At 44.6% G+C, this 14,695-nt stretch overlaps 1 protein-coding gene across 1 annotated transcript in view; it reads left to right on the forward strand.

The window, feature by feature from the left end:
• Positions 1-4,546: 4,546 nt before the first annotated feature.
• Positions 4,547-14,695, forward strand: part of ADAMTS7 (ADAM metallopeptidase with thrombospondin type 1 motif 7) — a 131,068-nt gene continuing 120,919 nt past the window's right edge. The window contains 3 exon segments of the mRNA XM_032764359.2: positions 4,547-4,574; positions 4,577-5,016; positions 13,017-13,215. Coding sequence (XP_032620250.2) covers positions 4,547-4,574; positions 4,577-5,016; positions 13,017-13,215 — 667 coding nt within the window.

Consider the following 14,695-nt stretch of genomic DNA (forward strand, 5'->3'; position numbering starts at 1 on the left):
GTGGAACTACAGTACAAGCGTTAACTAGTCACCACATTTATCACTAGGGGGCAACTGTTTTCCTAAGTAGACTTTGTCTCGGAAATCACATCCGCTGCACAGTGATTTTCCTGGGCAATCTCAACACACTTTTTACTTTGTCCCTTTTGGTGTGACAGGCATTTTTTTATCTGTAATATATATTTACAAGGACTGTTTGTTGCTTGCAGTATTGACAAACCAAAGGATCCATATGTCTTTGAGGCCGGTGTGCTGAATTGTGTGTCCTGTCCCTTTTATAATGGGTACTCCTGGGGGAATTCTATGTCATTGTGCATGCACAGAATACATGTCTCCTGCAGATTTCTTTGCTTCCCCACAGAAAAATGACCTGATGGGGAAGCAAAGGGAAGCCACAAGAGCGGTCACATGCCCCTCCATGGCAGTGCAGGCAAGTCCGTTTGGGTGCCGGGAGCAGCTGGTAGAAACATAAATCACCACCAGGGATGAGCAGTCATGCATGTGAGAGTGACACTTGGGCCTTTTGCTTGCTATTGCGGCATGCTCGGCATGGAGGGCCAGGGCTTTGGGGTGTTTCTGAGGAGGTAGGAGTGGGGCAGGCTCTGTCCCCTCAGGCAGAACAGAATGTACACTCCTGGGGGGATTCTGCACCACTGCACAATGCAGAATTTTGCAGAAATTAATTTGGCTGCAGAATTTCTTTTCCCCTCACAGAAATGAGCTGCTGCTAGCTGCCACTAGGGGCCACTGGACCCAGCAGAGCTCAGCTCCAGGGCCAGATTAACCCTTTGTGGGCCACCGTGGAAGCATTGCAGCATGGCGCAGGGAGGTCAGTCCCCAGAGCGAGGTGTCAGCCAGGGGCAATGGGGCATGGCATGGCAAGGGCGGCCCCACTCCGCCCAGCGCAAAGGCACTATTTACAAACCGGTAGTTACCCCTTCCCCTTGGGGGTGGCCCCATGCTGTGCCACACAGCCCCCCAGCCCAACACACACACCCCTGACTCCCTATGGCCAGAACCCCCCCCAACCCACTATGCCCAGCTCCCGCCCAGACCCTCCTCACACAAATGCCCAGCGCCCTGCACACCACCCCTACCCAGCACCCCCTGCCTATAGCCCCACCACAACAGCCCAGCACCTCCTCACAGAACCCTCACTCCCTAGTGCCCCAACATACACACATTCTCCTCCCCCCAGCCCAGCACTCACCGCCCCCCCCAGCTCACCACAGACCCACTCCCCCATGGCCTGTCTCAGGGCACAGTGTGGAGTAGGCTGGGGCTCCTTCTGAACATGGGCCCAGCTCCATGGAGCCACTGGCACCATTGTAAACCCGGCACTGCCCAGCTCGCACATAGGGGACACTGCTGGGGGAGGGAAAGGGAGCTAGCAGCTCCTGGCAGCTGTAGTTCCCGGCATGCCCTGAGGGAAGGGGAAGGCAGCGCGCAGGGCAAGCCTGGGACTGAACATCATACTGTTCCTCCCTCTGCATCCCTGGGTTCGTGGGAGGGGAGTAGGTGTCTGGCCTAGGGGGGCCATGGCTGGGCTCTGGGGGGAGGAGGTGTAGGTGCCCTGTGATTGGGCTCTGGGGGAGGATAGAGTGCATGTATCTGGGCCAGGGTGGTCCCATGGATGGGATCTGGGGGGTAGGGGGTTCAGGTATATTGGCTGCAGAATTTTAAAATTTGTGTGCAGAATTTTTTATGTTTTGATGCAGAATGCCCCCAGGAGTAAATGGGGTTTGGGATTCTCTTCTGGGATTGTTCGTTTCTATTAATTGTTAACTAATTTTAACAATTATATGGTTAGGTGATAGTTTGTGGCTTCTCTGGAACTCAACTCTGGGGGACCAAAAGTACACTTTCCTAGAGTACTGGGCTGTATTATTCATGTTTTCCTCTGTCAGGTGGTTCTTCAAATGATGGAGAACATAAAAATGACCATTCTGGGCCAGACCAATGGTTCATCTAGCTCAGTATCCTGTCTTCAGACAGTGTCTGGTGCCAGGTGCTTCAGAGGGAATGACTAGAACAGATAATCATCAAGTGATCCATACCTTGTTGTCCAGTCTGAGCTATGGGCAATCAGAAGCTTAGGGACATCTAGAAGCTGTGTCCTTAACCATCTTAGCTAATAGTCATTGATGAACCACATGAACTTATCTAATTCTTTTTTGAACCCTGTGATAATTTTGGTCTTCACAACATCCTCTGGCTATGAATTCCACAGGTTGTCTGTGCATTGTGTGACAAATTACTTCCTTCTGTTTGTTTAAATCCTGCTACCTATTAATTTCATTAGGTAACCCCTGGTTCTTGTGTTAAGTGAAGGGGTAAATAACACTTACTTATTCACTTTCTCCACACCAGTCATGATTTTATAGACCTCTATCATATCCCCCCTTAGTCGTCTCTTTTCTACATTGAACAATCACAATCTTTTAAATCTCTCCTCACATGAAAGCTGTTCCATACTCATAATCATTTTTGTTGCCATTCTTTGTAACTTTTCCCATTTTAATATATCTTTTTTGAGATAGGGCAGCCAGAACTGCACGCGGTATTCAAGGTGTCCGTGTACCATGGATTTATAGAGAGGCAGTATGATATTTTCCATTATCTATCCCTTTCCTAATGGTCCCTAACATTGTTCGCTTTTCTGACTGACACTGTACATTGAGCAGATGTTTTTTCAGAGAACTATTCCTGGAGACTCTAAGATCTCTTCGAGGGATAACAGCTAATTTAGACTCCATCATTTTGTGTGTATAATGGGATTATTTTTTCCAACGTGCTTTACTTTGCATTTATTAACATTTCATCTGCCATTTTGTTGCCCAGTTACCCAGTTTTGTGAGACCCCTCTGTAACACTTCTCAGTCAGCTTTTGACTTCACTATCTTGAGTAATTTTATAATGTAACACCAATATTTAAAAAGGGCTCTAGAGGTGATCCGGCAATTACAGACGCGGTAGCTCTAACGATCAGTACCGAACAAATTAGTCGAACGACGATGAGTTAAGACGTAAATTGTCAAGACACATGAGAAACATAAATGTTGAGCATATCAGCTCAACATGGTTTCTGTAAAGGGAAATCGTTCTTATAATCTATTAGAGTCTTTGAAGGATCACAACACAGTGGACAAAGGGGGATTCAGTGGACGTAGTGTACTAGATTTCAGAAGCCTTGACAAGTTCTCACAATAGGCGTTATGTAAATTAGTCTCATGGGATAAAGAGGAAGGTCCTTTCCAGATTGAGAACTGCCTTAAAAAAGGGCAGGGAACAAAGGGTGAGGAATTAATGGTAAATCTCAAAGGAGAGGGGTAACTACTTGTTCCCAAAGGGGTCAGTCCTAGACCCAATCCTATTCATTGTATTCAATAAATGATCTGGAGAAAGGGGAAACAGTGACGTGCAGTTTGCAGAATAGATACTAAGTCGCTCAAGATAATTAAGACCAAAGCAGACTGTGTAAAACTTTCAAAAGATCTCACAAAAATAAGTGAATTGGCACAACAAATGGCAAATGAAATTTAATGTGATAAATGTAAAGTAATGTACATGGGAAAAAATAAACCCAACTATACATAAATATGATGGGCTTATTAGCTACAACAAGTCAGGAAGAAAGATCTTGGAGTCATTGTGGATAGGTTTTCTGACAGATGTCCACGCAGTGTGCGAGGCAGTCAAAAAAGCAAAAGGATGTTACGAATATTAAAACGGGGATAGAGAATAAAGAGAAATTATTTATTTGCCCTTATATAAATCCATGGTACCTGAGGAGGTTGTGAAAGCTGAGACAATAACAGCGTTTAAAAGAGAACTGGATAAATTCATGGCGGTTAAGTCCATAAATGGCTATTAGCCAGGAGGGTAAGGAATGGTGTCCCTAGCCTCTCTTTGTCAGAGGGTGGAGATGGATAGCAGGAGAGGGATCACTTGATCATTGCCTGTTAGGTTCACTCCCTCTGGGGCACCTGGCATTGGCCACTGTTAGTAGACAGATACTGGGCTAGATGGACCTTTGGTCTGTCCCAGTATCGCCGTTCTTATGTTCATGAACATTTTAATTAATTTTTTGGGGTGACAGTTTTGAAACAACTGTAATTAAAACAATCAAATTAAACTCTATTTATTGAGGATTAAATATTTACATTTGAGCTACTATTGCTTATGAAGTTCCATTATGAGAATTAAAAAATTTATCTAAGTTAAATAACTACTCACCCAGAAAACACTTTTTCTTGTTTCAGAGGGAGACTGTCTGCTCTTCTCCGCTACTTGTCTAATAAAACTTTCATATTTATTTGGGATTGTTTCCTCTGGCACTTTTTGTAAGAATAATGGGGTTAACTCAGGTGTCCTGACATCATTCCAGTTTGAATAATTTTATCTGCTCATGTAATTTAGCTTGCCTAAATTCTCCCTCTCCCTCTCCGATAATCTTCACTTCCTGTTCTGAATTACTGTGGTGTCTTCCTTTGCTCTTTTAAACAGCTGACACTTATCATCCCAGATGTGTCTCCAGTTCAGAAGAATGATCCCTCCCTACTGGGAATTTGTAGAACCATAAACATAATGTGCAGTGGGATCCTTTGGGATGAAATATCACCGTCTTTCTATCTGATCATTGCAAATGTTTTCTTCACAGAGACGGTTCTCCAGCAATATTCTGGCTATGACGTTGTTCATCCAGTCCGAGTTGATGAGAGTGGATCTTTTCTGTCCTATGATCTGGCTTATCGCCCAATTCACAAAAGGGCCCTTTCCTCAAGGAACAATTTGCTCTCCTTTTATGAACTGCATTACAAAGGACAGCATCTAAAATTCAATTTAAGCATTAATAACAATCTCCTTGCTCCTGGGTTTGTTAGTGAGAGACGATATGGAGGAATCGCCAATGCCAAGATCCAGTCTTATAATCACAACTTTTGTCACATGCTTGGAGAGGTCCAGAACTGGGCGCTGGAAGGTGGTTTAGCAGCTCTTAGCACGTGTGATGGGCTGGTAAGTGTTCCAGTTGAATCCTGAAAAATGGCACTTTAATCACAGGGATATCAAAATATTAGAAATGGTGGGTAAAATCCTGGCTCCACTGAAGACAATGGCAAAACTCCCATTGACTTCAATAGGGTAAGGGCTTTACCCTTCAAATTTGATGCTGAAGTTAACATCAAAGCTTCAATTACTCCAGTGGTGCAGGTTCACGTCCTGGCGGCTTACCTATTTGGACTATGCTTTCTTGTCCTCTTTCAATACTCCTGTGGAAAGTAGATTTCAGGTGCGAACCACTGAAGACGGTCATATCTTGTACCTCCTTCATCTGCTATAGTCCAAATGTGGGATCACAAAGGACTCCGTTTAAAAACAGCCAGTGCTGAAAGCTTTAAGAGATTTATGGTGAAACTAATAATCTTTTCTGGACATTGGTGCCAAAGTCACACTCTGCTATAATTAATTTAAATCAGTGAAAACCGCAAATTTGCGTAGGAAGCTGCTAAATTTGGGTCTGAAACGAAATGACCTTTCCAGTGAAGGAAAGATAAAAGGTACAATAAATCCAGTCTGTTTCCATTTGTTATTAGACTAGAGCAGGGATGCGGCCCATCAGGGAAAGCCGCTGACGGGCCAGGATGGTTTGTTTACCTGCAGCGTCCGCAGGTTTGGCTGATTGCAGCTCCGACTGGCCACAGTTTGCTGTCCTAGGCCAATGGGAGCTGCTGGAAGCAGCGGCCAGCACATCCCTTGGCCAGCGCTGCTTCCCACAGCCCCTGTTTGCCTGGAGCGGCGAACTGCAGCCAGTGGGAGCCATGATCAGCTGAACCTGTGGACCCAGCAGGTAAACAAACCAGCCTGGCCCACCAGGGGCTTTCCCTGACCGACCGCGTGCCAAAGGTTGCCGATCCCTGGACTAGGGGTCACAACTGCCTGCCTTGCTGAGAATTAAACAAGTCAAAGGGTAACATTTTCAAAAATGCCTAAGTGACTTAGGACTCTGAATCCTATTTTCAAAAATGACCAAGGAACTTAGGAGTTGACGTCGAAGTCTCATTGAGTGCCCAGGTCATTTTTGAAAATAGCATTGAGTCTTACATCACTTAGAGGATAATATTTTCAAAAGTGCGTATCTTGATCAATATCATTAAATCCAGACATTGCTGTTTCCATGCAGATGTCTGGGGGCAACAAATATTCTAATTGTCTTACAGCAGGCAGTGGAGCATATGAGATATTTGTCTTTTAGTACCTGGCCCACAGATAGAATAAAGGGACCGGCTGCTGCTACATATTGAGGAAATCCTTTTTAGCTGAAGTGACAGAGGCCTGAGGTTTTGGAGATAAGGGGACTCTAGATGTGATTCCCCGGCAGGGGGTTGTGTGTGTGTGAGATTCATCTAGTAATTGTGTCTGTTGCCCTGCAGCATGTTTTAATCTTAATGTATTTAAACAAAAGCAATATGCATCTGTGCATTGCATTAGTCTTCTGGAATGCGATGCTTTTTTAGAATCAATAATCTGGACAGGTCACAGATTTGTTTTTGTTTTTTAGGCATTTGTCACTGAAATTCTGTGACAAAATCATTGATGTTGTAGGTCAGATACTCAGTTGGTGCAAGTCAGTGTAGCTCCACTGCATCTACCCCGAATGCTCTGTTGCAGATTACAAAGCAGTGGGCAGCAGATCGAACTCTGCACATAGCATCAGTTCATCTGTTGGAGAAGGTGAAGGGAGTAACAGCTAAAATCAAATATTTGTAACTATTAACATTCAGCATAATGTATTTGGAATTTAAAGATAAAATTGGGGAGATGCTTAAGGTATCAGCTAATCACTGCAGAGATTAGGAAAGGTGTGATCACCGTGTGCAGGGCGTACATCATGGAGAGAATACTGTAAGGTGCTGAGCACATCCTGGGAGGAACAGAGGACCCTTAGTTCCTACTGAAGGGAACAGAGCTATCAGTGCTCAGCATCTCCCGTTACATTGCAGATCAGGCCCTTTAGTTGGGACTTTCCCCCTAAGTTCTACAACTGAAGAGAAGAGTTTCTGGATTTTGATGTAAGCCTGCTGAGTACAGAGTAGGGTGGAGATGCAGTCTAGTTGCCTGGGCAACCCAGTGGGAACCATGGAGTTCTAATGCTGCTTCTCTGGCCTCCGCTGATTTCCAAATCTATGAAGTTGGGATGGGATAGTAAAACTACTCATTTCTTGAGCTGGACAAACGCAGGGAAAAAATATATTCCCGAGCATTCATTCAGATAAGAGGTGAATTCCTTTAGGAGGAGCCCATAGCCCTTTGAGTCACATGCCTGCAAGTGTCTGAGTGCAATATTGATTGCCAGATTGTTCATGGAAAGGGGAAGTGTCATGAATGCTCATGTGAATGTATCTGCGCATAGATACCCTATGCAAATATATAGGCAGACTGGAAGTGTTCACAGGGCCATCTTGAAAGCCGTTTATAGGTCAGGAAACAGAAACAATACCGTGTGACCCTCAGATGACCAGCCCTATAGCAAATACTCAGAGCAATAACTGTAAATAGTTCATAGGCTGAAGTATGTTCACATGAGCCATTCATCAAATAAGAAACAGATTAGTGAGAATTGAAGTCTATTTGCAGATAATCCACAAACAAGGGACTAATATCAACAAATGCATCGTTTGCTAGGGATAACTCAGCCAGCTCAGTCCCTTGCATAGGGGTGTTGATAGGACTAAATAGCTAGTTTGTAAAGAATAGTGATAAAGGAAAATGCAGTATAAATGCTAAGGATTATTGTTATTTATTTAAAAGCAGACTTACTAAAGTAATGATTGATGGGAAAAATTGTTAGACTAGAAGAACTTCACAATATGTAGTTTAGCAGAGCTGGTGAGCAGCTATTTATCATATCATCAACCTATTTAGAATCATAAGAGAATAAACAGTTTAATGCTCCCAAATCAGTGAGCTTTTCAATGTGGCTTTATATTTTTTTTAAAGCTAAACCTGAATTTTTCAGCAGACAGATGTTAACACCAAAGGATTAATCACATATCATTTGGAATTATGCTAAGAATTACAGTATGTAAACAAGGAAGACAATACAGTTCTGCAGAAGCTGGAAGCAAAAGGGTTGGATACAGTTGCTTACTTGTATATATGATGGTAATACTTCATGTGGCTTCCATCTAACTTGTAATATACAAGTGACCTGACTTGAAATTTCTGCCTGTGACAAGATCAAGTGTAATTAGCATTCCTCAAGGCCAAATACCTCTGTTATCTTTTTGATCAACATCTGGTCTAGCATTCATTATTCTGTGTAAGTTATAGTAATTACATGTTTAGTAGTATCCTTCCCCTGTCTTTCTGGCTTTGTGTTTTTATGACCACGTTTCATCTCTAACAGATTTGTTTTTTAAAAAGACCATCGCTCTTAGATCCTTGCTGTCCAGAAAATTAAAGTAAAGCAAATTTTATTCCTTTGCCTGTTAAGGGTTTTATTCTGCTCTCTCTTACGCTGGTTTTCTGCCTGTGTAATTTCATCAACTTCAGTGGAGTTACTTCTGATCTACACCAGTGTAAGTGAGAATGGAATCTGTCCTGTGTATTGTACAGGAATTACGGAGATGAAATAAGGAATTATCACATGCAATATGGAAAAATATTAATAAAATTGTAAATATTGATGTGAGCAAATCTCATCCATTAGTAATTTTTAATTTTCAAATATTTTACCAGGAGAAAATCTCCTTGTGAGGAAACATGTCCCTTTTGAAGGATATTCTGGGCAATTATCAGACAGAGGCCATGATACACATCCACCTTCCATTATGGAGGGAGACACAATAAAACATATTAAGAAACTCATTGAAATCTCCATAAGGAATAGAGCTGTGTAAGGGACAATGTCTCCTGGAGATCCCATCTCAGCACCACTGTAGCTATGCCACTGATATATTGTAATCTTCCCAGAGACAACATTAATATCTCGTGTTTCTGAAAGTCTCCTTGGTACTCCACACTGCAAAGAATGTACTTGGGGCATTCCTGTTCCCCTCTGAACACTGCACTACAGAAGCATCAGCACCATGCTTATGGAATTACAGGAACCGTTCAGAGAACGGTCCAGAGCTGAAATCCTCCCAGCACATTCTAGGGGCTGCCGTAACCCTCCCATACGCACCCGACAGCTAGCTGTGCTTTACTGCACACGCGTGTGGTGTTTCCTCTCCACACATCACAAGTACAGATGAAGGCATCATTCACCCATAAGATACATCTTGGAAACAATGTAACCTGAAAAATGAATGGTTTCATTCTTAAATGAGAAAACAAGTGAGGTCACATCGGCAGTGCTAACAGCTAACCCTCTGGGCCTTGGTTCCTTAACGTAGCTGCAGATTGTCATGGGGTCCACTCACTGTAGGTGGCGCCTCCTCCTGGCAGCTTTGGGGAATCTTTCCAGGCCCAAAGTCCCCTTCTGCTGCTCTCTCTCTGTGGCCATTCTCTTGCTCTGGGCCCTGCAGCCTCCTCTTGGTGACTGGGCCCTCTGACCAGGTCACTGTCTGTGTTTCTCCTTACCCTGGTACCAAAGACTCTCGGGAAGTCTTCCCATTCACTGCTAGCTGGTGCCGCTTCCTCAGTGGCTGGAGGGGAGCCCAGGCCCACCCCCTGCTCTGGGTTCCATCTCCATGGCCTTTTCTTCCGCAGCCAAGGTCTGTTCCCTCCTGGACCTTACTACTCTCCCTAAGCTTCTTCCAGACCTTCTGGCTCTCCCCACCCCTCTGGGTTTGCAGCCTCACAACTCCCTCGCCCCAGGGAGTGACTGCAACCTACTCCCTGCAGCCTCTCTCTGCCATCAGCTCCCTGGCTTTACAGACGCCCCACCTGTTCTTGCACAAGTGAGCTTCCCCTAATTAGGGTCTTCCTCTCAGCCATACTTCTCTCAGCTTGCTGCCGAATAGACTAATTGGCCCATCTTGCCTCCATTAACCCCTTTAGGGCAAGTGTGGGTGGACACCCCAGCACACAGACAAGAGAGAAATCAACCAAACACCAACTGGAAGGTCACGTGAACAATCATTAAAAAATATGGCTCATGTGGACAAGAGCCAAAGACCCACGCTGTCCTTGGTGTCCCGGCCTTGGGATTTGCAGTGGAACCACTGTCTCCTCCATAGGCTAGAACACAGTATTAACTCCTACATTCGCCTGATAGAGATGGGCCCAACTGAGAAGCTCTGGTCCAAACACAAACATTTCCAAAATTTGGATAATTGATTTTTTTTATTAGTGTTCGTGGGCTCCAAGGGCAGAAGGCTTCAGGCACACCAGAGAGGCCATCTTTTTGCAGGAGACATCATGGAGGATAGCAATAGACAGGACCAAGCGCTAGTTGGATTGGTGGGGCTGGCGTTAGCAGCAGAGAGAAGAGAAGTGACACCATAAGAAATTAATTTCAGCCTCATGAGTCTGATTTTCAAAGCTCCAGCTGAAATCAGTAGAGGCTGTAGATGCTCAGCATCTGGAAAATCACAGACCCATAGTCTTTTCCACGGAAACCTCTGAGTTACCACCACTAATTAAGGCCACAACCATGCAACTGGATCTGTACAGCTAGACCCTTGCACAAAGCCCATTAAAGACACTGAGGCCTTGCATGTGCAAAAGGGCCTGTCTTTGTGAATCTGGTTGCAAGATCAGAGCCTAATTTTGGGGGGTAAATCCTGCTCTTCAGTGGTGTGCAGCTCCTGCTGGACTCTGCCAGACCCAGCCTGTGCATGTGAGGTTGGCGCATGTGAGTAGCATTTTGGCTTCACTGTGGGATGAAGTAGCAGGAGAAAAAAAGGAGTGTGAGGAAGTAGCCTACACCAGAGCACCTTTGCATGGCCTGGGGTCATGCTTCAGGCAGCCTGCCTCAGTTTCCCCCTCAAGGGGCTCCTTAAGGAAACTCCACACACCCTTTTTGTCCAGTCACAACACCCCCTAATGGAGTCTGGATCAGATAAAATAAACTCAAGGATGAAACTTTGAGTCGAAACCAAAGTCCAGCCATTTAACCCTCATCAGGTCACTCCCAGTCCTTTCCTGCCTATAGTCTCAGTTCGCCATCCCAGGGATCTCCTCTCCACACTCCTAGTGGTCTCTAATCACCCTCCTTCCAGGCCTTCCTGCTTTGCCAGGCCCTACCTGGCTGTCGTCTCAGTGCCAAGTCCCAGGACTTTCTACTGGAGCCAGCCCACTCCTAGCAGTCCCTTCTCTCCGTCCTCAGTAGCAAGTACTCTTTCACTGCACTCGGCTTCTGCGCTTTATAGGGAAATCACCTCATCCATACCCAGATGTGCCTCTTCAGTAACCATGGTTGGCCCCAGGCCTCCGGTCCTTAAGAGGCAGCCACCCTGTAACAATGAGCTATAAGTGCCAGAAAATGCCATTTTCAGGATCTTTGTAATGACAGCAAACAAACAGCATAGCAATAACTCTGACAGCCCCCAGGAAAGCGAATTCCGTCGTGTCTGCGTAGGCCTTGTGGCTGGAAGATTTCCACGGTGTGGATCTAGCCCTCTGGGGAAAGGAGAAGCTAATTGCATGGAGTCAGGGCACATGAAGCCTGGTGAACTGATGATCATACTTACAAACGACTCCTGGAATAAATGGGAGAGTCTAATAACAAGGCTTTATTGTGCCACATTTTCATCTTCCCTTGTTTTTTTTCTGCTTGTGGCATGCAAAAGTAATGAAAATGTCAGATCAAAAGCATAATAAACAAAGCTGAAAACGAATGGGTTATTATGTAAGCATCCTACACAAAAATCCACCTCAGAAAAGCCAGACACAGAGCAAGGCCACTCCACAGCAATTAACTTGGCTAAGAACCCACAGAGTGCTGTTACAACATGAAGATACATTCAAGTCACACAGCTAGCAGCACTGCCCTCCCACTGCTCAGGTATCATCTGCTACTAAGAAACCTACAAACTCCTGCCCCAAAGCTCCCCGTTCCTAGGAATGAAACAGATACATAGAGCAAATTCAGAGAGGTTGAAGTCAGGAGAATGGGAACGTTGCCTAATAGTAGTTACTATGGATCTCGTTCAATATCACAGATTTGAGACTCAAACACAGAGCCCCATAGGGATCAGCAGTGGGGGAGTTTATTAAACAAACGAAAGCATTAGGATTTCATTTCCTGCCAAAGGAAAGATGCCAATAGCACATGCTCATTGTACCGTCCATGCTATCGTTTGGCTCCGTGAGTAACTCTGAGTTTCCTGGCTTTGGGTTCCTGCAGTGAACTTGGACCCCTGTTCTTCTGCTTCCCTAAAGATGTTCTGATGCGTGAACATGAGAAGCCGGAGCCTGGAACTTTGGGTTAAGGGTGGTTAAAAACCATGGGTGCGTAGACAGTGTAAATGGGCAGCAGCAACTAGCTTGAATTTAGAGAGACACCCTAATAAAAACGCTGTGGTGTTCTACAAGAACTACTCAGAATACTGGAGTAGCCCTGTGATAAGATGTAACACTTTGATCTGTTACAGAAGAATAACAGAACTTTTTAAATAAAGGCAGAAGCAAAGAGCGATTTTAACACAGGAGAGAAAAAGAAGCTTGCAACTGACTTGCACACGTAACCTTACTGTTCTTTCTTGGTGTTTTCTGTGTCTGTTTGTCTTCAGAAGCCTCTGTCTGTCTCCGTCTAAATCCTTACTGTTATTGGGCACCTCAGCATCAAACAGCCTTTCCATTTGTTTCTAACTGGAGGCAGTTAAACTTTGCAGTGCAGGCATGAATTTTGCTTTCTGAATCTCAAATCTGGACTATGTTCAGTCCATGCTGGTTTGTTCTTCTGTGTGTGGGAGCTTATAGTACTCAGCATGGATAAAGAGGCAAAAGCAACATCTTTACAAAGCATCTATTTCTGCATGACAAATTCTGCAAACCCATCCCACCGTAATTGTATTCACCGTGAGTCAATGAATCATACAAATGACACCGACTTTCTCTCCCCCTCCTAGAGAGGTGTATTTCGGCTCGCAAATGAAGACTATTTCATTGAACCTCTGGCTACAAATAAGCATGAGGACGGTACAGCCCATCCCCATAGGATCTATAAACGTCATGCTCCAAAATATGAGGAGGAAGAGTTGATAGTGGAATCCAGCAGAAAGCGAGACAGGAAACAGCCCGATACCTTGGGAGCATGTGGAGTCCAAGGTATTTTATCTACTTTATTGCAGTTTCATAGTGAGTCAATAGTCGCTAGAGGAGAACTGATTTTAATAATAGTAGAATGAAAGATAAACACTTGGGGCCCCATCCTGCTAGGTGCTGAGTGCCTTTGATATCAAAGCTCAGCATCTACCTCCTGTGCTAAAGCATTCAGCATCCTCACACACAACTCTACCTGTAAGAGGGATAGAAATTGAACATTAATTTGATGCTAAATCACACTGAAATGTGGGGTTTTATTCCTGGAATGTATTGTACTGCAGGTCAAATGTACCAACTGGCAATAGGCTGGCTAAAAAGAAAGCTCTTAGGCCACCCAGAATATTTCCAGCAAAGACATACCCCAACTGCAAGTGCATTTATGCCCCAAAAGGGACAGAGCCAGAGCCTTCATGAAGTCTACTAATGCAGGACAAGTTTTGAAGTGGATGATGCTCCAGTACTACAATGAGGGTAGCACAGTGAAACTCTAGGATAGATAGAAGTATCAATAGCGAAGAGAGTGCCAAGTTTCCAGAACTGTAGACAAACATTATTTCCACAGATATTTGTATGATGGAAGGGCTGACCGCTTTTCAAATTTCTGGTCATGAGTGAGTGACAGCTGCTAAGGAATTTGCTTGTGGAGCACCAGGCATTCATTTTGTGGTATTCATAACTTGAGTCCCACCAGTAACAAGGGTTATGCTAGAGTGCAGCATTTTTATTGTCACATGGCAATCATTTCTCGTGTGCATGTGCTCAGGCACTGCAGCCCTAAACCACAAGCCACTGATTGCCATGTTTTTCTTCTTACTCCAATGTGAACTTTCTGCTTTGTGGTGACTGTTTGTTTTCTCGCAAATATCAGTTTGTTGTGACTTAGCCGTTGGTTGGACTTTCAGAGTGGAATAGTGGCCCCACTGAAGTCAAATTCTTTCAGAGCGGTGGGCTTCCCACATTCTTTTGGAATGTAGGTGGGGATTATTTGATCTAGAATAGCTGATCCAAAAGAGGAGAGACTTGAAGACTCAAATCAGCAGCATTCCTTTCCAAGAAGAAAGCGTGCCTGCAAAGACCAGTGAGCCATTCCATATATTTCAGCTTTTAAGGCCGGCAGGGGCCATTATGGTCACCTAGTCTGGCTTCCTGAATAGCACAGGCCACCCACTTCCACTCAGCTATTCCAGTATCAAGCCAACACTTGTGGTTGAGCTAGCAAATATCTTTTAGAAAGACATCCAGTCTAGATTCAAAGACTTTAAGTGATGGCGAATCCACCATATCTCTTGGTAAAGTGTCTCAACAGTCCATTATCCTCTCTCCTTAACTGTAGTCTAAATTTATCTATCTTCATCTCCAGCCACTGAAGCGTGTTATGCCTTTGTCTGCTTGATTAAACAGCCCTCTCCTGTCAGGCATTCTCCCCACATAGGTGTGACGGGTTAGATCACAGAACCCCTTTGGGGGCTGCCAACTGGTGTGC

Source organism: Chelonoidis abingdonii, chromosome 9 (assembly GCF_003597395.2).
Source record: "Chelonoidis abingdonii isolate Lonesome George chromosome 9, CheloAbing_2.0, whole genome shotgun sequence".
NCBI lineage: Eukaryota > Metazoa > Chordata > Testudines > Testudinidae > Chelonoidis > Chelonoidis abingdonii.